The sequence below is a fragment of the Lampetra fluviatilis genome, chromosome 54, assembly GCF_964198595.1.
Source record: "Lampetra fluviatilis chromosome 54, kcLamFluv1.1, whole genome shotgun sequence".
Lineage (NCBI taxonomy): Eukaryota > Metazoa > Chordata > Hyperoartia > Petromyzontiformes > Petromyzontidae > Lampetra > Lampetra fluviatilis.
Window position 1 is genome coordinate 5,753,885 of NC_136328.1, and position 22,316 is coordinate 5,776,200.

The following is a 22,316-nucleotide window of genomic DNA, read 5'->3' on the forward strand; positions in this document are numbered from 1 at the left end:
TACACGGTAAAGTCACGTTGGTAAAAAATAAAAATAATGGAAATAAAATAATGATTTATTATTATTTTAATAAAATAATGATTTATTACTTTATTTCCATTATTATTTCTATTATTATTTTAATAAAATAATGATTTATTATTTTATTTCCATTATTATTTCTATTATACTTTTTTTACCTACGTGACTTTACCGAAAAAAACCTAAGAGTGTGAATCCTTGCAGTCACGAAAGCTTCAAATCTAGAACTCCTAAACGTTTTGTACTGCTTTTTTGTTGTCCTTCCCCTCGCCTCCGATGAGCACGGTTGGCTACGTACGGTGCGAAAGAAATTCTTGAGAAGAGAGCCGCCTTGCACCACCCTGCCCCAGAGGTCGCAAACGGGTTTTGATTCCTTACCCGTACCCGTACCTGGCTGCACCAGGGTTGCAAATGGGTACCCGTTCCCTACCCGTACCCGTACCCTACCTGAAATGAGTGACAAACGGTTACTCACCAGTGACTCACGGCCTACCCGTACCCGTAACCGGCCGGGTACGGGTAGCCGGGTATCGGGTAGGGTATGGGTATCGGGTACCCGGTTGCGACCTCTGCCCTGCCCCTCCGCGATGACGATTATCACGATAGCCACGATGCCGGAGGTTTTCGATTGTTGCTTTGGCAGGCGGCCGTGCTGTGCCAGTTCATCAAGGAGCTGGATTACCCGACGGCCTTCAAAGCCCTGCAGGAACAGAACAGGTGGGATGGCCGCGCGATACACGACACGGTCGCGCTCGCCACGCACAAGGTGCTTGCCGTGAATGAACCACGGTCAAGCTCGCTCATCTGCTCAAGGAGTCGTGAACCATCGCTTGAACTCCGGTCATCCTCGCCGTCGAGCAAAGGCGGCGGTCACCGCATGATCGCGCGGCGCTTTCAGATGCCATCCTGCGGCCGTCTGGAACGCTCTTGCTTCCGACATTAGGAAGCCACTGGAGCTATGCGCTCTTTAATCTAGATTGAAAACTCATTTAGATCTCATAATCAAATGACAAAATAGTTCGCTGCTTTAGCCCACCGGTGTGTTGAAACGTGAAACCACAACATTAAAAAAAAAAATTGAGTACGACGTTTCGCTGGTAATTGCATCGAGCATCATTGGGCAATTCGCCAGAATGGTGAGGCTCTGCTCTTGCTCCCGGTCTTAAATAGAGCAGCAGCAAGGTGACGTCATCATTTAACTCATCAGGTGCAACGATTTGAGGTGGAGGGGGAGGGGTTATTGTAATTATTTACTAGATTAGTAATCAGGCAATTGTTACGATGTTAGGTGTAGATTAGTAATCAGTTGGAATGTGTTTTTGCTGATTGGCCGTGCCGGGTGGTGGAGGGTTACGACACATTTATAAATAACGCGATCTAACCCAAAAACGTTGATTATGAATAATATTGGTCGCGAAAGCCTACGTGTTAAACTCATTTAGATCTCCTGTTGTCCTTCTCCCTGCACCTCCGATTAGCATGGTCGGTTACGTGCGGTGCGAAAGAAGCTCAACATACGTGCTAAATTTAAACTAAAATATTTTTCTATTACCAGGTAAGGCACACTGAGCAACCTGGCGCTCTGTGGAAGAGAGCCGTGGCCTTGTATGTATTTAAGGGCATCACTTTAGCGAGATGTTAACTACCTCCCCTAGTATACAGGAGATCGTGTGTTCGATCCCAACCCTGACGCCTGCTGCTGTATATTTGGAGTTTGCTGTGTCTCTCTCCCCGTGGTCGCGTGGATTTTTCTCCGGGTCCTCCGGTTTTTCCCCTCCACGTTTAGAATCAACGTCACGCGTTTAAGAGCTCTTTGGCTGCTAGAAATGTCCACGTGATGAAAAAACCACTTCGATTGAGCTATCGATTGTGGTCGCCAGGTCGCTTCTAAGAATGAGCTACGTAGCTCAGTGGGGCCTTTCCTGGCAAAATATAAATAGTTGAGTTGTAGTAGTAGACCTCTTGACCCCCCCCCCCCTGATGTGTTGTTCGTCTCTGCTCCCCTCCATCCCCCCGTGTTCTCGCGCAGTTCGGACTCCATGGACATGTACTACGACTACATCTGGGACGTCACCATTCTGGAGTACCTCATCCGTATCCTCTCGTCACTGAGCCGGCTCGGAGGGGCTCGGGAGGGGGTCAGAGACGCTGAGACGGCACCGCTAAGGAATTCGGGGTTCCAGTCCGGGTACTTGTGCGCAGCGAGCTGATGGTTGTCTTAGCCCCGTCACCGATGATTGCACTAAAAAACAACTAACCCTGTAGTACTGGCTCACACAATGCACCACTCATGGTTACATGTAGCTGGAGTTCCGGCTCCCACAATGCACCAGGTTTGCTTAACTAAGCTGCAAGTAACCGCTCCCACAATGCATCACTCATTGTTATATGTAGCTGGAGTTCCGGCTCCCACAATGCACCGCGTGTCTTGACATAGCTGCAAGTACCCGCTCCCACAATGCATCACTCATGGTTATATGTAGCTGGAGTTCCGACTCCCACAATGCACCAGGTTTGCTTAACAAAGCTGCAAGTAACCGCTCCCACAATGCATCACTCATTGTTATATGTAGCTGTAGTGCTGGCTCCCACAATGCACCGCGTGTCTTGACATAGCTGCAAGTACCCGCTCCCACAATGCATCACTCATGGTTATATGTAGCTGTAGTCCTGGCTCCCACAATGCACCGCGTGTCTTGACATAGCCGGCAAGTAGTCGCTCCCACAATGCATCACTCATGGTTATATGTAGCTGTAGTGCTGGCTCCCACAATGCACCGCGTGTCTTGACATAGCTGCAAGTACCCGCTCCCACAATGCATCACTCATGGTTATATGTAGCTGTAGTGCTGGCTCCCACAATGCACCGCGTGTCTTGACATAGCCGGCAAGTACCCGCTCCCACAATGCATCACTCATGGTTATATGTAGCTGTAGTGCTGGCTCCCACAATGCACCGCGTGTCTTGACATAGCCTGCAAGTAGTCGCTCCCACAATGCATCACTCATGGTTATATGTAGCTGTAGTGCTGGCTCCCACAATGCACCGCGTGTCTTGACATAGCTGCAAGTACCCGCTCCGACAATGCATCACTCATGGTTATATGTACCTGTATTGCTGGCTCCCACAATGCACCGCGTGTCTTGACATAGCCTGCAAGTACCCGCTCCCACAATGCATCACTCATGGTTATATGTAGCTGTATTGCTGGCTCCCACAATGCACCGCGTGTCTTGACATAGCCTGCAAGTACCCGCTCCCACAATGCATCACTCATGGTTATATGTAGCTGTAGTGCTGGCTCCCACAATGCACCGCGTGTCTTGACATAGCCTGCAAGTAGTCGCTCCCACAATGCATCACTCATGGTTATATGTAGCTGTAGTGCTGGCTCCCACAATGCACCGCGTGTCTTGACATAGCTGCAAGTACCCGCTCCCACAATGCATCACTCATTGTTATATGTACCTGTATTGCTGGCTCCCACAATGCACCGCGTGTCTTGACATAGCCTGCAAGTACCCGCTCCCACAGGGGAAATTCTCATGGCTCTTTGGCTGTCGTGTCGGCTCCCGCAGTGCACCACACTCCGTGCCGTCGATATTTTCGAGAAGGTTACCGGGCAGAGGTCGTCAGAGGTCGCAATTGGGTACCCGATACCCGTACCCTACCCGATACCCGGCTACCCGTACCCGGCCGGGTACGGGTAACCATTTGCGACCCTGGTGCGGCCGGGTTACGGGTAAGGAATCAAAACCCGTTTGCGACCTCTGGAGGTCGTACGACGGCGAACATACGGCAGTGAAACCCGCGGTGCTTTGTGAGAGTCGGCACTGCAGCCAAAGAACCATGGATGTCAATTTATAGGAAACTGGAGGAATTCTCCATAATTCTGGCTGTCGCCTGATGAGGGTAGTTGTAATTACAGGCGAAACGTCGCGCTCAAATTGTAAATGTTGTGGGTTTACTCTCCAACACCGGTGTGCTGAACTAGTAACTAATTGCCAAGTTTTGTTTACGTGACAAACCTTACTAATTGGCTGTTTGGGGTGGTGGCGGGTTTAGTGTCACATTTATATTTACGCGATCTAACCCAAAAAAAACCTCTATTCATGTTTTTTTTTTATACCATTTGCGGCCCCTAACGGCGTGCACATCCCCAGGTGTTTGCGTGTCTCTAAGAGAAGGAGCCGCGCGTGTGTGTGTGTGTACGTACGTGCAGGTTTTGGGGGATTTCGCATCGCCCATTAAGCAGGAGCCGCGCTAATGAACCCAACTGGCCTTTGACCCGCCCCAAAAATAATTAAACTAATTTGGCTCATACCGCGCACACCGACTCATTATCGCCGGCCTCCCCTGTGACTCGTTGTTTCACCATTCGCCCAGGCTGCTGCTGCTGCTGACATTCCATTCTCCCTTCTCGGCCGTGTTGGGGCTGGGGAGGGCAGGCTGGGAGTGCGGGGTGGAGGTCTGGTGTGGTGTGGGGGGGTTGGGAGGAGAGAGGTTGGCCAATGGCACGGGGTTCGGAATCTTGCACGCACACACGTACAGACGCGCGCACGCAAGCGTTCAGCAATCGCCCCCCACCTCCTCCCCCTGTGTAGCCTACGTAGATGTACAAAGGCAAAGGTCGCCCGTATAACCTGAACAGACTGTTGGGGCAAGTGCTGTTAGCGAGCACCTATGAAGGCTGGCACGGCACACGAGGGGGTGGGTGGCCAACGCCACGCCCGGCCGCCTTTGTCTCCCGAGTGGCGATGTTTCCGCACCGCGCCAGGTACTCATTCGGGGAGGCCCATGACCGGTTCAGATAATCGTCACCGCTGTTGGCCGTGAGCAGCAATGGAACTCGGGTCACCGGGTTCTTAGCGCTAACCGCTGTGCCACCGCTCCCCGCGTAGATGCGCACACACACAGCCGTAGACGAACAGACGCCCGCCAACTCGCACGCGTCAGGCGTACGCACACCACGCACCACACGCACACCACGCACCACACGCGCACTGCACCCACGCGCGCACTGCACCCACACGCACACTGCACCCACGCGCGCACTGCACCACACGCGCGCACGCACCACGCAGACACCGCGCGACATGCTTCGGGCGTCGCGCCACACTGCGCCAAGACGCTCGGCACGTCGGCAAAGCGGCGGCCTTAAGAGGCACCGACAAAGTGCGCAACAGGCAGCCGTTTCAGTCGGTGGCCCCTTCTCCACGGCTCCTAAGTGGAGAGGCCGGAGAGCTGCAAGTGAGCAGCAATAGGAGCCGGAGACTGCACCGCAGAGGTCGCAACCGGGTACCCGATACCCGTACCCTACCCGATACCCGGCTACCCGTACCCGGCCGGGTACGGGTACAGGTACCCGTTTGCGACCCTGGTGTGCGGCCGGGTACGGGTACGGGTAGGCCGTGAGTCACTGGTGAGTAACCGTTTGTCACTAATTTCGGGTAGGGTACGGGTAGGGAACGGATACCCGTACCCGGCCGGGTACAGGTACCCGTTTGCGACCCTGGTGCGGCCGGGTACGGGTAAGGAATCAAAACCCGTTTGCGACCTCTGCTGCACTGTGCAAGCGATGGTTTGGGGGGTGGGGGGGGCGGTTGGCAGCTCTGATAAGAATGCAGCTTTATATGCGTTTGCCGATGGCCACACACGCTCGCTCGCGCACGCGGCGCCCATCACCTCGCACGTTATCGCTGACGGGGGGAACCTCTTTAAACAAACCGAGCCGCCCTCCGCCCGACACCTGCCACCTGCTCGTGTTGTTTTACCGCCCCCGCCACCCCCGCCACGAGCGCGGGTCGCGGCCAGAGTTAAAGGGTTCACTGTGAGAGACTGAGTGCGTGTGTCGTGTGTAATGTGCGTGCGTGTGTGGTGTGTAATGTGCGTGTGTGGTGTGTAATGTGCGTGCGTGTGTGGTGTGTAATGTGCGTGCGTGTGTGATGTGTAATGTGCGTGTGTCGTGTGTGTGCGTGCCTTTGTGTGTGTGTGTGTGCGTGTGTGGTGTGCAATGTGCGTGCGGGTGTATGCGCCTATGTGTGTGCGTGTGTGGTGTGTAATATGCGTGCGTGTGTCGTGTGTGTGCGTGCCTACGTGTGTGTGCGTGTGTATGCGCCTATGTGTGTGCGTGTGTGGTGTGTAATGTGCGTGCGAGTGTAGTGTGTAATGTGCGTGTGCGTGTTTTTATGTGTGTGTGTGTAATGTATCTGCGTGTGTAATGTATGTGCGCGTGTCGTGTGTAATGTATGTGCGTGTGTACTTGTGTGTAATGTGTGTGTGGGGAGCGGTGGTGTAGCGGTTAGCGCTACGCTGCGCTACGAACCTGGCGGCCCCAGTTCGATTCCCGCTCACGGCCAACACCGGCGACGATTATCTGAACCCCTACTGGGCCTCCCCTAGGTCGACTCAGCCTTAAATGAGTACCTGGTATTGTGTGTAAAAACATTGCCAGTAGGGAGACAAAGGCGGGCGAGCGTGGTGCTGGCCACCCACCCCCTGATGTACCTTTCCGGCCTTCATAGGTGCTCGCAAACAGCACTTGCCCCAACAGTCAGTTAAAGACTATACGGGGGATCTTTGTCGTTGTTATTCGGTGTATGTGTGTCATGTGTAAGCAGCGTGTGGAGACCACGTGCAATGGTTCACTGTCAGTGAGCAAGTTCGAGTGGGGTGTGTTGCATGTAATGTTCTTGCTATGTGTGTAGTGTACGTGGGTGGTGTATGCGTGTGTACTGTGTGGTATATGTGTGTGTGGTGTATGTGTGTAGTGTGCCGTTCATAGGTGCTTGCTAACAGCACTTTCCCCAACAGACTGTTAAGGCTATAACGGGGGATCTACGTCTTTGTAGTCTGCTGAGTGCGTGTGGTGTACGTGTGGTACATGCGTGTGTGCCGCGTGCGGTGTGGAGTGTAATGTCGAGTGTGCATACGTGTGTGTGTGTGTGTGCGCATGTGTGCTGTCTGCGGGGAGCGATGCCTGTGTGCGGGTGTGTGCGTGTCGCCGTCTGCGACGTCTGCGCGCAACGTGTTTCGTGATGCATCTCTGCCGCGCGTCTTGTGATGTGCGCTCGGCGTGTATATAGACGCGTGCGTGATTTGTGCGTGCGTGCGCGCGTACGCGTCCGCTATGTGTGTGGCGAGTGAGCGAGTGGCATTTGAAGGAGTTTGTCTGGGGAAGGGCTGGGGGGCGGGCGGGGGGGGGTACCGCCGGCGGCGGCGGCGGCGACGGCTTAACGCGTGAGCCCCTTTCCCTTCGCGTTGACCCCTTGACCTGCACCGCCTCTGCCCGCCCGCCCGCACAGACCTGCACCACAAACGGGGAGAGGCCGACAAGAAACAGCTGGCGGTAAGCCTTCGCCACACGCCACCACCACCACCACCGATACGTGTCCCCCGACCTCCCACGTGCGTGCGTGCGTGCGTGCGTGTGGTGTGGTGTGTAGGACGACTGTGGGGGTGTGTTCATTCGTCAGTAGCAGGGAGACAAAGGCGGCCGGGTGTGGGGTTGGCCACATTTCCCATCGTGTGCCGTGCCGTGCCGGCCTTCATTGGGGCTGCTGTTAAACTTGCCCCAACAGTCTGTTCAGGCTATACGGGGGATCTTTGTCTTTGTGAGCTTGTGTGTGATTGTGTGGGGAGCGGTAGTCTTAACGGACGGCGCGCTGCGCTACGAACCCAGGTGAGCCGAGTTCGATTCCCGCTCACGGCCAACACCGGTGACGATTATCTGAACCGGTCCTGGGCCTGCGATGTGCAAACATCGCGTAGTGCCGGTCTTCGTAGGCGCTTTCCCACGGCTCTTGCCCCAACAGTCTGTTCAGGCTATACGGGGGATCTTTGTCTTTGTGAGCTTGTGTGTGATTGTGTGGGGAGCGGTAGTCTTAACGGACGGCGCGCTGCGCTACGAACCCAGGTGAGCCGAGTTCGATTCCCGCTCACGGCCAACACCGGTGACGATTATCTGAACCGGTCCTGGGCCTGCGATGTGCAAACATCGCGTAGTGCCGGTCTTCGTAGGCGCTTTCCCACGGCTCTTGCCCCAACAGTCTGTTCAGGCTATACGGGGGATCTTTGTCTTTGTGTAGTTTGTGCGATTTCCAACCCAGAGAGAAATGTTCGTCACATGACAGCCAAGCTTTTAACGAAGCTTTAAATGAACTATAAAACTCTCTTTGTTTTACCAGTTGCCCACTGAGCCATAGAGATCTTTTTGAAAAGTGACCTGGCCACAAATGATAGCTCAACGGAGTGGCTTGTCACGTGGACATTTAGAGCAGCCAAATACTCTGAACCAAATGTGACGTGATGGTTATTTTGAGCAGTCATTTGTGATCGGGCTGAAACCATCAACTTACTCCACTTGAGAACCCAGTTTAATCGCAACTCCTATGCGAGTCTCTGGGTCTCTGTGTAAGTCTATGATTGATTTGAAGCTTTCGTGACTGCAGGAATCCATACTCTTTGGTTCTTCCGGTAAAGTCACGTAGCTATAAAATAAAATACAAATTTTATTTTTATTTTATTTTTGTTATTTTATACCTACGTGACTTTACCGAAAGAACATGATTCTCCGTGCAAGTCGCTTGTTACCGGGCCGAAACCATCAACTTACGACGCTTGACAACCCGAGTTTTAGATCGCAACTCATTCAGTCTCTGGGTCGCTAGTAAGAAGAGGTTTCGCTTGTGCAGTAAGCAGTCCCCCGCCGTCACCTCCATCCGTTCCTCTCTTAAAGTCTCACCGCTTCTCTATTAATAATGAAGGTTTTAGACCAGGGGTCGGCAACCTACGGCTCCGGAGCCGCATGCGCCTCTTTGCGGGCTGCTTCTTGACGATATGTACGTATGTACAGTATGTACTCAGATGCATTGCGGCTCTTGAAATACTGAATTTTGTACCGAATTGGAAAGAAATGGCTCTTCTTATTATTTTGGTTGCCGACCCCTGTTTTAGGGGTGAGATCGCGTGAGTATAAATGTTGTGTCGTAACCCTCCGCCACCCGACACAGCGAGTAAGGTTTGTCACGTGAACAACGCGCCATGGATCTCTGCGAGCCTTTTGGGTCTCTATGTTTGTCTGCAGGGCTTCTCTCTCTTTGAGTCATTGGGTCTCTATGGGAGTCTATAGGTCTCTATGTGTTAGTCTCTATGTGAGTCAATTGGTGTCTATGTGAGTCATTGGGTCTCTATGTGAGTCAGTGGGTCTCTATGGGAGTCCATGGGTCTCTATGTGTTAGTCTCTATGTGAGTCAATTGGTGTCTATGTGAGTCGCTGGGTCTCTATGGGAGTCCATGGGTCTCTATGTGTTAGTCTCTATGTGAGTCAATTGGTGTCTATGTGAGTCGCTGGGTCTCTATGGGAGTCCATGGGTCTCTATGTGTTAGTCTCTATGTGAGTCAATTGGTGCCTATGTGAGTCAGTGGGTCTCTTTGTGAGTCAGTGGGTCTCTATGTGAGTCTATGGGTCTCTATGTGAGTCTATGGGTCTCTTTGTGAATCTATGGGTCTCCATGTGGTAGTATCTATGTGAGTCACTGGGTCTCTAATGTGAGTCACTGGGTCTCTATGTGAGTGAGTGGGTCTCTATGTGAGTCTATGGGTCTTCATGTGTTAGTCTCTATGTGAGTCAGTGGGTCTCTATGTGAGTCTATGGGTCTCTATGTGAGTCAGTGGGTCTCTATGTGAGTCAGTGGGTCTCTATGTGAGTCAGTGGGTCTCTATGTGAGTCTATGGGTCTTCATGTGTTAGTCTCTATGTGAGTCAGTGGGTCTCTATGTGAGTCTATGGGTCTCAATGGAGTCAGTGGGTCTCTTTGCGAGTCTATGGGTCTTCATGTGTTAGTCTCTACGTGAGTCTATGGGTCTCTATGTGAGTCACTGGGTCTCTATGTGAGTCAGTGAGTTTATACGCGAGCCTGTGCCTCTCTGGTTGAATCTGTGGCTCTCCGAGTCTGTGGGTCTGCATGTAAATCTATGGGTCTCTATGTGAGTCACTGGGTCTCTATGTGAGTCAGTGAGTTTATATGCGAGCCTGTGGCTCTCTGTGTGAATCTGTGGCTCTCCGAGTCTGTGGGTCTGCATGTAAATCTATGGATCTCTATGCGAGTTCATGGGTCTCTATGTGGATCCGTGCGTTTCTATGCCGGTCCGCGGGTCTCTGTGCGACTCTGTGGGTTATCTGTGCGAGTTACTTGTGACCGGGCTGATGTCGTCAAATCTTAATTTGGAGCTTTCGTGACTGCAGGAATTACTCTTTGGTTCTTTCGGTAAAGTCACGTATAAAGATAAAATAATAAAATAATAGCTTTATTTAATTTATTATTTTATCTTTACCGAAAGAACAAAAGAGTGATATCGTCAACTCACCACGCTTCACTCGGGCTCTCCGTGATAACGACGATGCTTCTCCACCTTTGTCTCACGTGACCCCGTGACCCCGTGACCTCGTGACCCCTGCGGCAGGTCAAGGCGATGGGCCAGACGGAGCTGAACTCGAGTAACCCTGAGGAGGTGCTGCAGCTCGCCGCGCAGAAGCGCAAGAAGGGCTTCCTGCAGCTCATGGGCCGCCTGTACTTCTAACGGTGGTGCGTGCTGCGTGCGTGTACTGCGCGTGTGTGCTGTGTGTGTGCTGTGTAGTGTGTACTGCATGTGCTGTGTGTGTGTACTATGTGTAGAGTGTGTGTGTTTTGCGTGTGCTGTGTGTGTGTACTGTGTGCACTGCGTGTGCTGTGTGTAGTGTGTGTACTGTGTGTGCTGTACTGTGTGTGTACTGTGTGTAGTGTGTGTGTACTGTGTGTGCTGTACTGTGTGTGTACTGTGTGTGTACTGTGTATAGTGTGTGTGTACTGTGTGTGCTGTACTGTGTGTGTACTGTGTGTGTACTGTGTGTAGTGTGTGTGTACTGTGTGTGCTGTACTGTGTGTGTACTGTGTGTAGTGTGTGTGTACTGTGTGTGCTGTACTGTGTGTGTACTGTGTGTGTACTGTGTGTAGTGTGTGTGTGTATTGCGTGTGCTGTGTGAGCGTACTGCTTGTGTAGTGTGTGTGTACTGCGTGTGAAGCGTGTACTATGCGTGTGTGTACTGCGTGTGTGCTGTACGTGTAGTGTGTGTACTCTTAGTGTACTGTGTGTGCTGTACTGTGTGTGTACTCTTAGTGTACTGTGTGTGCTGTACTGTGTGTGTACTCTTAGTGTACTGTGTGTGCTGTGTGTGCTGCACTGTGTGTGTACTGTGTGTGTTGTACTGTGTGTGCTGTACTGTGTGTGTACTCTTAGTGTACTGTGTGTGTACTGTGTGTGCTGCACTGTGTGTGTACTGTGTGTTCTGTGCTGTGCAAGTTGATTGTGTTGAGCCGCGAGTTCAACCAGGTTGGGGTCACGTGCCGGGTCCGCTGCGGTCTGGCCGGTCGTTGTCCCTCGGAGTGTCCACCAGGGGTCGCTCCCGCACCGCCCAGAGGTGGTCACGGCGCTTCGTGTCCGCCGACGATTCACGTCCATGTAGGAAAGGTTCCATTTGTTGAGCCAGGTGCTAACGCTCAAGAGAGCAGGATTGTGTAGGAGTCTCGTTGCAAATAGTTTGCGTGAATGAGTGGGTAGGTGAGCTGGCGAGTGAGTGAATGAGTGAGTCAGATGTTGGGTGACGTGGTGAATGAGATGGTGGGTGGGTGGGTGGGTGAGTGAATGAGTGAGTCAGATGTTGGGTGACGTGGTGAATGAGATGGTGGGTGGGTGAGTGAATGAGTGAGTCAGATGTTGGGTGACGTGGTGAATGAGATGGTGGGTGGGTGAGTGAATGAGTGAGTCAGATGTTGGGTGACGTGGTGAATGAGATGGTGGGTGGGTGAGTGAATGAGTGAGTCAGTTGTTGGGTGACATGGTGAATGAGATGGTGGGTGGGTGAGTGATTGAGTGAGTCAGATGCCGGGTGAGATGGTGAGTGAGTGAATGAGTGAGTCTGATGTTGGGTGACATGGTGAATGAGATTGTGGGTGAGTGAGTGAATGAGTGAGTCAGATGCCGGGTGAGATGGTGGGTGAGTGAATGAGCGAGTCTGATGTTGGGTGACGTGGTGAATGAGATGGTGAGTGTGGTGAGTGAATGAGTGAGTCAGATGCCGGGTGAGATGGTGAGTGAATGAGTGAGTCAGATGCCAGGTGAGCTGGTGAGTGAGTGAATGAGTGAGTCAGATGTTGGGTGACGTGGTGAATGAGATGGCGGGTGGGTGAGTGAATGAGTGAGTCAGATGCCGGGTGAGATGGTGAGTGAATGAGTGAGTCAGATGCCAGGTGAGCTGGTGAGTGAGTGAATGAGTGAGTCAGATGTTGGGTGACGTGGTGAATGAGATGGTGAGTGGGTGAGTGAATGAGTGACTCAGATGTTGGGTGACGTGGTGAATGAGATGGTGGGTGGGTGAGTGAATGAGTGAGTCAGATGCCGGGTGAGATGGTGGGTGAGTGAATGAGAGAGTCTGATGTTGGGTGACGTGGTGAATGAGATGGTGAGTGGGTGAGTGAATGAGTGAGTCAGATGCCGGGTGAGATGGTGGGTGAGTGAATGAGCGAGTCTGATGTTGGGTGACGTGGTGAATGAGATTGTGGGTGAGTGAGTGAATGAGTGAGTCAGATGTTGGGTGACATGGTGAATGAGATGGTGGGTGGGTGAGTGAATGAGTGAGTCAGATGCCGGGTGAGATGGTGGGTGAGTGAATGAGCGAGTCTGATGTTGGGTGACGTGGTGAATGAGATTGTGGGTGAGTGAATGAGTGAGTCAGATGCCGGGTGAGATGGTGGGTGAGTGAATGAGCGAGTCTGATGTTGGGTGACGTGGTGAATGAGATTGTGGGTGAGTGAGTGAATGAGTGAGTCAGATGCCAGGTGAGATGGTGAGTGAGTGAATGAGCGAGTCTGATGTTGGGTGACGTGGTGAATGAGATTGTGGGTGAGTGAGTGAATGAGTGAGTCAGATGCCGGGTGATATGGTGGGTGAGTGAATGAGTGAGTCAGATGCCGGGTGAGATGGTGGGTGAGTGAATGAGCGAGTCTGATGTTGGGTGACGTGGTGAATGAGATTGTGGGTGAGTGAGTGAATGAGTGAGTCAGATGCCGGGTGAGATGGTGAGTGAGTGAATGAGCGAGTCTGATGTTGGGTGACGTGGTGAATGAGATTGTGGGTGAGTGAGTGAATGAGTGAGTCAGATGCCGGGTGATATGGTGGGTGAGTGAATGAGTGAGTCAGATGCCGGGTGAGATGGTGGGTGAGTGAATGAGCGAGTCTGATGTTGGGTGACGTGGTGAATGAGATTGTGGGTGAGTGAGTGAATGAGTGAGTCAGATGCCGGGTGAGATGGTGGGTGAGTGAATGAGTGAGTCAGATGCCGGGTGAGATGGTGGGTGAGTGAATGAGCGAGTCTGATGTTGGGTGACGTGGTGAATGAGATGGTGAGTGGGTGAGTGAATGAGTGAGTCAGATGCTGGGTGAGATGGTGAGTGAGTGAATGAGTGAGTCTGATGTTGGGTGACGTGGTGAATGAGATTGTGGGTGAGTGAGTGAATGAGTGAGTCAGATGCCGGGTGAGATGGTGGGTGAGTGAATGAGCGAGTCTGATGTTGGGTGACGTGGTGAATGAGATTGTGGGTGAGTGAGTGAATGAGTGAGTCAGATGCCGGGTGAGATGGTGAGTGAGTGAATGAGCGAGTCTGATGTTGGGTGACGTGGTGAATGAGATTGTGGGTGAGTGAGTGAATGAGTGAGTCAGATGCCGGGTGAGATGGTGAGTGAGTGAATGAGCGAGTCTGATGTTGGGTGACGTGGTGAATGAGATTGTGGGTGAGTGAGTGAATGAGTGAGTCAGATGCCGGGTGAGATGGTGAGTGAGTGAATGAGTGAGTCTGATGTTGAGTGACGTGGTGAATGAGATTGTGGGTGAGTGAGTGAATGAGTGAGTCAGATGCCGGGTGAGATGGTGGGTGAGTGAATGAGCGAGTCTGATGTTGGGTGACGTGGTGAATGAGATTGTGGGTGAGTGAGTGAATGAGTGAGTCAGATGCCGGGTGAGATGGTGAGTGAGTGAATGAGCGAGTCTGATGTTGGGTGACGTGGTAAATGAGATTGTGGGTGAGTGAGTGAATGAGTGAGTCAGATGCCGGGTGAGATGGTGAGTGAGTGAATGAGTGAGTCTGATGTTGGGTGACGTGGTGAATGAGATTGTGGGTGAGTGAGTGAATGAGTGAGTCAGATGCCGGGTGAGATGGTGAGTGAGTGAATGAGTGAGTCTGATGTTGGGTGACGTGGTGAATGAGATTGTGGGTGAGTGAGTGAATGAGTGAGTCAGATGCCGGGTGAGATGGGGAGTGAGTGAATGAGTGCGTCAGATGCTGGGTGAGATGGTGAGTGAGTGAATGAGTGAGTCAGATGCCAGGTGAGCTGGTGAGTGAGTGAATGAGTGAGTCAGATGCCAGGTGAGCTGGTGAGTGAGTGAATGAGTGAGTCGGATGCCGGGTGAGATGGGGAGTGAGTGAATGAGTGAGTTAGATGCCAGGTGAGCTGGTGAGTGAGTGAATGAGTGAGTCAGATGCCGGGTGAGATGGGGAGTGAGTGAATGAGTGAGTCAGATGCCGGGTGAGCTGGTGAGTGAGTGAATGAGTGAGTCAGATGCCGGGTGAGATGGGGAGTGAGTGAATGAGTGAGTCAGATGCCAGGTGAGCTGGTGAGTGAGTGAATGAGTGAGTCAGATGCCGGGTGAGATGGGGAGTGAGTGAATTAATGAGCAAGATATTGGGATTAGCCCGGTTGGCTACGTACGGTGCGAAAGAAATTCAACTTACACATGCAAGTGAGATAGTGTGTGCGTGAGTGAGTGGGGAGTGGTAGCGTAGCGGTTAGCGCGCTGCGCTGCGAACCTGGCGACCCGAGTTCGATTCCCACTCACAGGTCAACACCGGTGAGACGATTATCTGAACCGGTTCTGGGCCTCCCTGAGGTCGACTCGGCCTCGAATGAGTACCTGGTGCGGTGTGTAAACATCGCCACTGGGGAGACAAAGGCGATCGTGCGTGGTGCTGGCCACCCACCACCTCGCGCGCCATGCCGACATTCATAGGTGCTCGCTAACAGCACTCGCTCCAAAAGTCTGTTGAGGCTGTACGGGGAATCTTTGTTTTTGGCGCAGTGGTTAGCGGACTGCACCGAGAACCCGGCGACCCGGGTTCGATTCCCGCTCGAGGCCAACACCGTTGACGGTTATCTGAACCGGTCACGATCCTGGGTTTCTCTGGCTTGTGGGTGAGTGAGCGAGCGAGCGAGTGAGCGAGCTCAAGTTGGTTTTGTTTAACCAGGAGGCGAGAACTCAAGAGGCCAAGGATGAGTCTCTGTTGGGTCGCCAAACGGACGAAAGCAAAAAAACAAAGTGCGGAGTGACAAAAATACGGCGACGAGGCAAATCGGAGCAAGCAGAACAACGACCGCAAGGGCAGCCGCCTCCGCCGTGGTCGCCATCGCGAGAGGAATAGAAAGTATCGCGCGGAACGTAAATGGGACGTCGGGCGATGAGTATCCTGGAGCGCAAGTTGGCTCGGACGGATTATACACTGGTCAACAAAAAACAAAAAAAAATTCTGGCCTGGACTTTCAGGGTGCCGATTCCAAATCTGATCTCAGATTTGCTCTATCACATCTCATTTTTACGCTATCGGCATTCCCCATTTTCATTGATTTTACCCGAAATTAACTCTGTCACTTATGATTGCAAGTTGTTGCGAGTCAGTGACTGCTTTAGTGTTAAAATGTGGTGCTGTATTTTTAGGATAGTGTATTTATAATTTAATTTTATGTAGATATGCACATTTATTTAATATTTTTCTTCTGCAGTTTTTATTGAAAATGCAATATTTGATATCTCAAAAACCCGATGTGATAGACAAAAACTGATGCCAGATTTGGAATCAGCACCTCAAAATTACCTTAAAACCGTTGGAACACCTCATGCCAGAAAAAGTGTGTTGACCAGTGTTATAATGATTTACCGGCCGATCGTAGCACAATCGCGAATGAAGTTACCCTAGGAACGTTGACCAGATGTCGGGTGACGATTGTACGGATGTGTTGTACACCAGGCGACGGAGGATACATGTCCATGCCTGGGCGTGCATCAAGCCGCCCGTGCGCTGTGTGGTGCGGGGGAGAGTGGTGGTGCGCTGTGTAGTGCGGGGGAGAGTGGTGGTGCGCTGTGTGGTGCGGGGGAGAGTGGTGGTGCGCTGTGTGGTGCGGGGGAGAGTGGTGGTGCGCTGTGTGGTGCGGGGGAGAGTGGTGGTGCGCTGTGTGGCGTGGGGAGAGTGGTGGTGCGATGTGTGGTGCTGGGGAGAGTGGTGGTGCAGTGGTCAGCGCGCTTGTGCTGCGAGCTCGACATCCCAGCCAAGGCTAGCGTCCGTGGCGATTGGCATCCGAACCGGTTTTGGGCCTCCTTTAGGTCGACTCGGCCCAGCGCCGGGGAGACAAAGGCGGTCAGGGAAGGCGCCAGCCACATCGCCGCCCCCGCGTGGCGTGGCAAGGCCCTTGTCCAGCAGTGGAGTGGGCTGTGCGTGTACAACTGCGTCACGTGGCCCCCGGCAGCCGCTGGAGGGCGCTGCATTCAGGGGCCATCCATCTCGTACGTACGCATGGAGGGGGGAGGGTGGGGTTAACCCAGACGCGTGCGTATGGGGGGTCTACTGACAGTGTACGCATAGGAAACGGGGGGAGGGGGGTGAAGCCTCGATAATAATGTGTCTATATTGGCCTTCAAATGAGTTCGATAGTCCGGCGGTGGACTGTCTCTTTGCTTAAACGCGTTAATATTATTCATCCTTGATCGTTTCTGCGTGGATTAAATATCAGCCATTCTATAGGATTCGGGGGGGGGGGGTGTAAAACGTACGCGTGTGTACAGGGAAGGGGAGAGGGGTCAAGTTTTGGCAGATTTTTGCGCACCTACTCAATGGGCGGCCCCTCACTGCGGTGTGAAACATCACGACCCCTTCAAGGACGACGACGCATTGAATCGCTGGAGTGAGGCTTGGGGTGGGGCGAGGGGTGGGGGTGGGGGGGGCAGGTGGGAGGGGGAGAGGGGGGGGGCAGGTGGGAGGGGGGGGCAGGTGGGAGGGGGGTCAGGTGAGAGGGGGGTCAGGTGAGAAGGGGGGGGCAAGTGGGAGGGGGAGGAAGGGCAAGGTCAGGTGGGAGGGGGGAGAGGGGGGGCAGGTGGGAGGGGGAGGGGGGGGGGCAGGTGGAAAGGGGAGAGGGGGGGGGCAGGTAGGAGGGGGGGGGTCAGGTGGGAGGGAGAGAGGGGGGGCAGGTGGGAGGGGGAGAGGGGGGGGGTGCAGGTGAGAGGGGGGGGCAGGTGGGAGGGGGAGAGGGGGAGGGCAGATGGGAGGGGGGGGCAGGTGGGAGGGGGAGGAGGGGGGGGCAGGTGGGAGGGGGAGAGGGGGGGGCAGGTGGGAGGGGGAGAGGGGGGGGGCAGGTGGGAGGGGGAGAGGGGGGGGCAGATGGGAGGGGGAGAGGGGGGGGCAGGTGGGAGGGGGGGCAGGTGGGAGGGGGAGGAGGGGGGGAAGGTGAATCATGACACCCCTAATGACCTTCCCCACCAATCCTCGCGAGGGTCAATGCCACAGTGATGGACTTGCAGCAGCAGCAGCAACAAGTATCCGTTGGGTGTTCCCCTCCAAGGCTAAATAAGATATTGACCTTTGCATAATAGCTGCCTGCCCAAGTTGCTCGGAATTTGACGGACGGGTGATGGGATAAGCAACTCGGGAGGCTGGCAATAAAAGCCTTGTGCAGGTCACCAGTGCGGCGCTGTGATCGGTGTGTGTGCGAGGTGTGTGTGTGTGCGACGTGCGTGTGTATGCGACGTGTGTGTGTGCGACGTGTGTGTTTGACGTGTGTGTGTGTGTGCGTGTCTGCGCGTAGGATGCGGGGAGCGGTAGTGCGGCGGCTAGCGTGCCCCGCTGCGAATCCGACGACCCGAGTTCGATTCCCACTGACAGGTCAATGCCAGTGAGACGATTGCCTGGGCCTCCACGAGGTCTCAAATGAGTAGCTGGTGTGGTGCGCAATCATCGCCACTGGGGAGACAAAGGCGGCCGGGCGTGGTGCTGGCCACCCGTGCCCTCGCGTCCCGTTGTTGGCTTTCGTAGGTGGTGCTCGCTCACGGCACTTGCCCCAACAGTTTGTTTTGGTGAAACGGAGCGTGGCGGCGGGAGGGGGTGGAAATCTTTACATTTTCAGGTTGGTGGTGGAGGAGGAGGAGGGAGGGGATAGAGTAAGCAACGCGTAAATTTGGAACAGGACGTGGCAGACGAGAGTATTGCAGATGTAAACAGGAAGAAGAAGAGGGAGTTGTGGTGGGCGGGTGGGTGGTGGTGGTGGTGGGGGGAGGGGGGGGGACCGCTTGCAGGACGGAGGAGAGACAGGGTTAACGACTCCGGAGGCTGGCGCGTGCAATGACAGGAATGCGACCGCGAACGTAAACAGCGGGGAAGGGGCCGAAGGTTGTGACGGGCCAGGCCCCAGCCGGGCCCAGCGTCACAATAAAGTCCCGTGGTCCCATCGCGTGCCGTTCTACACTCGGCCCGCTCTCTTGCAGCGGCGGTGGCAGCGGACACACACACACGCGCGGGGCGGGTCTCGCAAGAGACAAAGTTGGTCACGCACCTCCCTCGACCGCTAAAATTACCCTGTTTCCACCTCCTCGCGTCTCTCCTTCCTCACCGCCACCTTCCCCGGGGGGGCGGGGAATGGTGCTCGCGAAGGAATGCGCCGTGCGTGGCGATGATCGCCGGGGGTCAGCGGGGACCGGTGTATATTTGGCGCGTTTTATTATTTTATTTTTAAACGTCACGCTCGAAGCCGGATCCCCGAGCGGCGGGTCCTGGCCGTGCGTCACGCGCGGCACGGGGCGCGTCAGCGTTTTTTCGGAGCCCCCCCCCCCCCCCGTGTTTTGTAACCCCACCCACCACCCGCAAGAGTTAGGCACCGACGCACCGGCTCGCGTTTTTTTATTTATTTATCGCGATCTCGTTCAACGCGAACGTGTCACAAGGCATTCCCTTTAAAGCTTTCGTGACTGCAGGGATTCATCTTCTTGGTTCTGTCGGTAAAGTCCTGTTCTTCACCTGAGGACGGCTGCTTGCGTTGTGGCCGAAACGTCGTGAGAATTGTATTTTATTATGTTTTATTATTTTATTATTTCCCTTCTACGTGACTTTACCGAAAGAACCAAGAAGAAGGCATTCCCTTTTACCGCGATCATATCACAAGGTATTCTCGTTAATCGCGATCGTGTCACAATGAGCGATAATGTCACAAGGCATTCCCTTTGATCGCGATCGTGTCACAAGGCATTCCCTTTGATCGCGATCGTGTCACAAGGCATTCCCTTCTCGCGTCTCTCGCACGGCGGCAGGGCGACCCTTGCGCTGTGTTGGTGAGCAGCCTGTGGAAGTGAATATCACGACGGAGCTAGCTCTGACATTCCTTCAACTCTTAGGTTTTTTCGGTAAAGTCACGTAGGTAAAAAATTAAATTAAAATTAATAAAAGTAATAATAGAAATAAAATAAGAAAAAATATTTTTTCAAATAAATATTGTTTTATTTCTATTATTACTTTTATTAATTTTAATTGTATTTTTTACCTACGTGACTTTACCGAAAAAACCTAAGAGTAGGAATCCTTGCGGTCACGAAAGCTTCAAATCTAGAATTCCTTCAACTGTGAGAGAATTTGCTCTCGGAAGCGGATATCACACGCTTGAGCGCAACAGACCAACTCCGCGTGGATCTGGACCGCGTCTCGACACGACCCGCACAAACCGTCGGCCACGTTTGTTTTTCAGACGGAGAGAGAGAAAGCGAGACGGCTCGGGTCCGCCGATTAGCGGTGGCGAGAGGGAGGCATTCATCCAGCAGCGGATAGATGATGGCCGACGTTAACGAGCAGCAAGATTGTCCTATCCCGTTCACTCATCGGTTTGTCGTTGTTTGCCAAAATTTCCACTTGCGAAATCGTCAAAAGTGTGATTGCGACTGTTTGTAAATACACTTGTGCCGTATCGCATTCAGCAATGTGCTCCGTTGTCTATTTTTGTATTTGTTGGCAGGCAGGTGCGGTTGACCGCAATTGGCCGGGCCCGCAGTAACGGGGGCGCTGGGAGGGAGGTGTCGGTGAACCGCGCAAGGATGGGAACCGTAGCGCTGCACGAACAAGCGGGAGCACAGCGACTTAACGGCGCCGTCGTTAGCGCGTTGGTTCATCGTTAGCGCGAGAGGGGGCTGCCCCCCCCCTCACCACGCGCCCACCGACGACTCCGGCCCACGCCGCCACAATCGTCGCAGGGACGACCCTCTCCGAGAAGGTTTTGAGACTCCCGAGGGGAGAGAGGCTTCCCTGCGTGAAGCAAAAGGCGCATCGTTATTTGCGGTACGCAACGTGACGTGTTGACGAGAAATAAACGGATTTGTTTTTTTTTCCTGTCTTCTATTGGTGCAAATTATTTGGTGGTGGTGGTGGTGGTGGCTTTGGTGGTGGTGGCGGTGCTGATGATGATGATGCCGCTGCATTGCGGTGCATGACTGCTTGTGTTGTGGTTATTGCAAACATGATGCCTTGTATAAAGGTGTCAGTTTTGTACCAGTTGAAAGGATAAAAAACATTACTATATTTTGCCACTGGTAAATGAGGTCTCATAGTGTAAAAGCTTGACATTCACAACAACAACGATGATGATGCTACAACATCAATTGTACCCCTCCCCCGTGGTGGGTGCTGTCACTGTTCACACCCCGAAAGGGCTCGTGGGCAGTTGCAAAAGAACATCTGAGAAGGGTGCAGGAAAGCGAGCAGCGACCTGGCGTGCGTGCGGCTGAGGTGCCACGATTGTGAGATGTTAACTACCTCGCCAAGTGTACAGGAGGTCGTGGGTTCGATCCCGACCCTGACGCCTGCTGCTGTATACTTGGAGTTTGCGTGTCTCTCTCTCTCATCATCATCACGGTGGCTAGGAGATGTTAACGACCTCGCCTGGTATACAGGAGGTCGTGGGTTCGATCCCGACTCTGACGACGCCTGTGTATATGGAGTCTGCGTGTCTCTCTCTCATCATCGTCACGGTGGCTAGGAGATGTTAACGACCTCGCCTGGTGTACAGGAGGTCGTGGGTTCGATCGCGACCCTGACTCCTGCTGCTGTATATTTGCAGTTTGCGTGTCTCTCTCTCTCATCATCATCACGGTGGCTAGGAGATGTTAACTACCTCGCCTGGTATGCAGGAGGTCGTGGGTTCGATCGCGACCCTGACGCCTGCTGCTGTATATTTGGAGTTTGCGTGTCTCTCTCTCTCATCATCATCACGGTGGCTAGGATATGTTAACTACCTCGCCTGGTGTACAGGAGGTCGTGGGTTCGATCGCGACCCTGACGCCTGCTGCTGTATATTTGGAGTTTGCGTGTCTCTCTCTCATCATCATCATCAGGGTGGCTAGGAGATGTTAACTACCTCGCCTGGGATACAGGAGGTCGTGGGTTCGATCCCGACTATGACGCCTGCTGCTGTATATTTGGAGTTTGCGTGTCTCTCATCATCATCACGGTGGCTAGGAGATGTTAACTACCTCGCCTGGGATACAGGGGGTCGGGGGTTCGATCCCGACTATGACGCCTGCTGCTGTATATTTGGAGTTTGCGTGTCTCTCATCATCATCACGGTGGCTAGGAGATGTTAACTACCTCGCCTGGTACACAGGAGATCGTGGGTTCGATCCCGACCCTGAGGCCTGCTGCTGTATATTTGGAGTCTGCATGTTTCTCTCTCCCCCCATGGTCGCGTGGATATCTCTCCAGGTCCTCCGGGTTTACCCCTCCTCTAGTGTCGTGGGTAGCGCGCCGCGCTACGAACCCAGCGACCCGAGTTCGATTCCCGCTCACGGCCACCACCGGTGACGATTATTTGAACCGGTCCTGGGCCCTCCCTTAGGTCGACTCAGCTTCAAACGAGTAACTGGTGTGTGAACATCGCCACTGGGGAGACAAAGGCGGCCGAGCGTGGTGATTCCAAGTCCCGGGCGAAGCCGGGTAGTAAACCTAGTTCATAATAATTTTTTTGTCTTAGATCGCGTTACTTATAAATGTGTCGTAACCCTCCACCACCCGACACGGCCAATCAGCAAAAAAAGTATCACGTTGACAAAAGACAAATAGTTCATTACTTTAGTCCATTGTGGACAGGGAGGGCAAGATCAAAGGGCTCACATCATGCAGATGCATCAT

The 22,316-nt window shown here is 53.4% G+C and overlaps 1 protein-coding gene across 1 annotated transcript in view; it reads left to right on the forward strand.

Moving 5' to 3' along the window:
• Window positions 1-20,518, forward strand: part of INTS8 (integrator complex subunit 8) — a 57,772-nt gene extending 37,254 nt beyond the window's left edge. Inside the window, exons 24-28 of the mRNA XM_078879451.1 lie at window positions 590-738; window positions 2,051-2,115; window positions 7,327-7,370; window positions 10,486-10,607; window positions 20,152-20,518. Of these exons, the coding sequence (XP_078735577.1) occupies window positions 590-738; window positions 2,051-2,115; window positions 7,327-7,370; window positions 10,486-10,602 (375 nt within the window). The 3' untranslated portion in view covers window positions 10,603-10,607; window positions 20,152-20,518. The remainder of the gene's footprint in view (window positions 1-589; window positions 739-2,050; window positions 2,116-7,326; window positions 7,371-10,485; window positions 10,608-20,151) is intronic.
• Window positions 20,519-22,316: the final 1,798 nt, after the last annotated feature.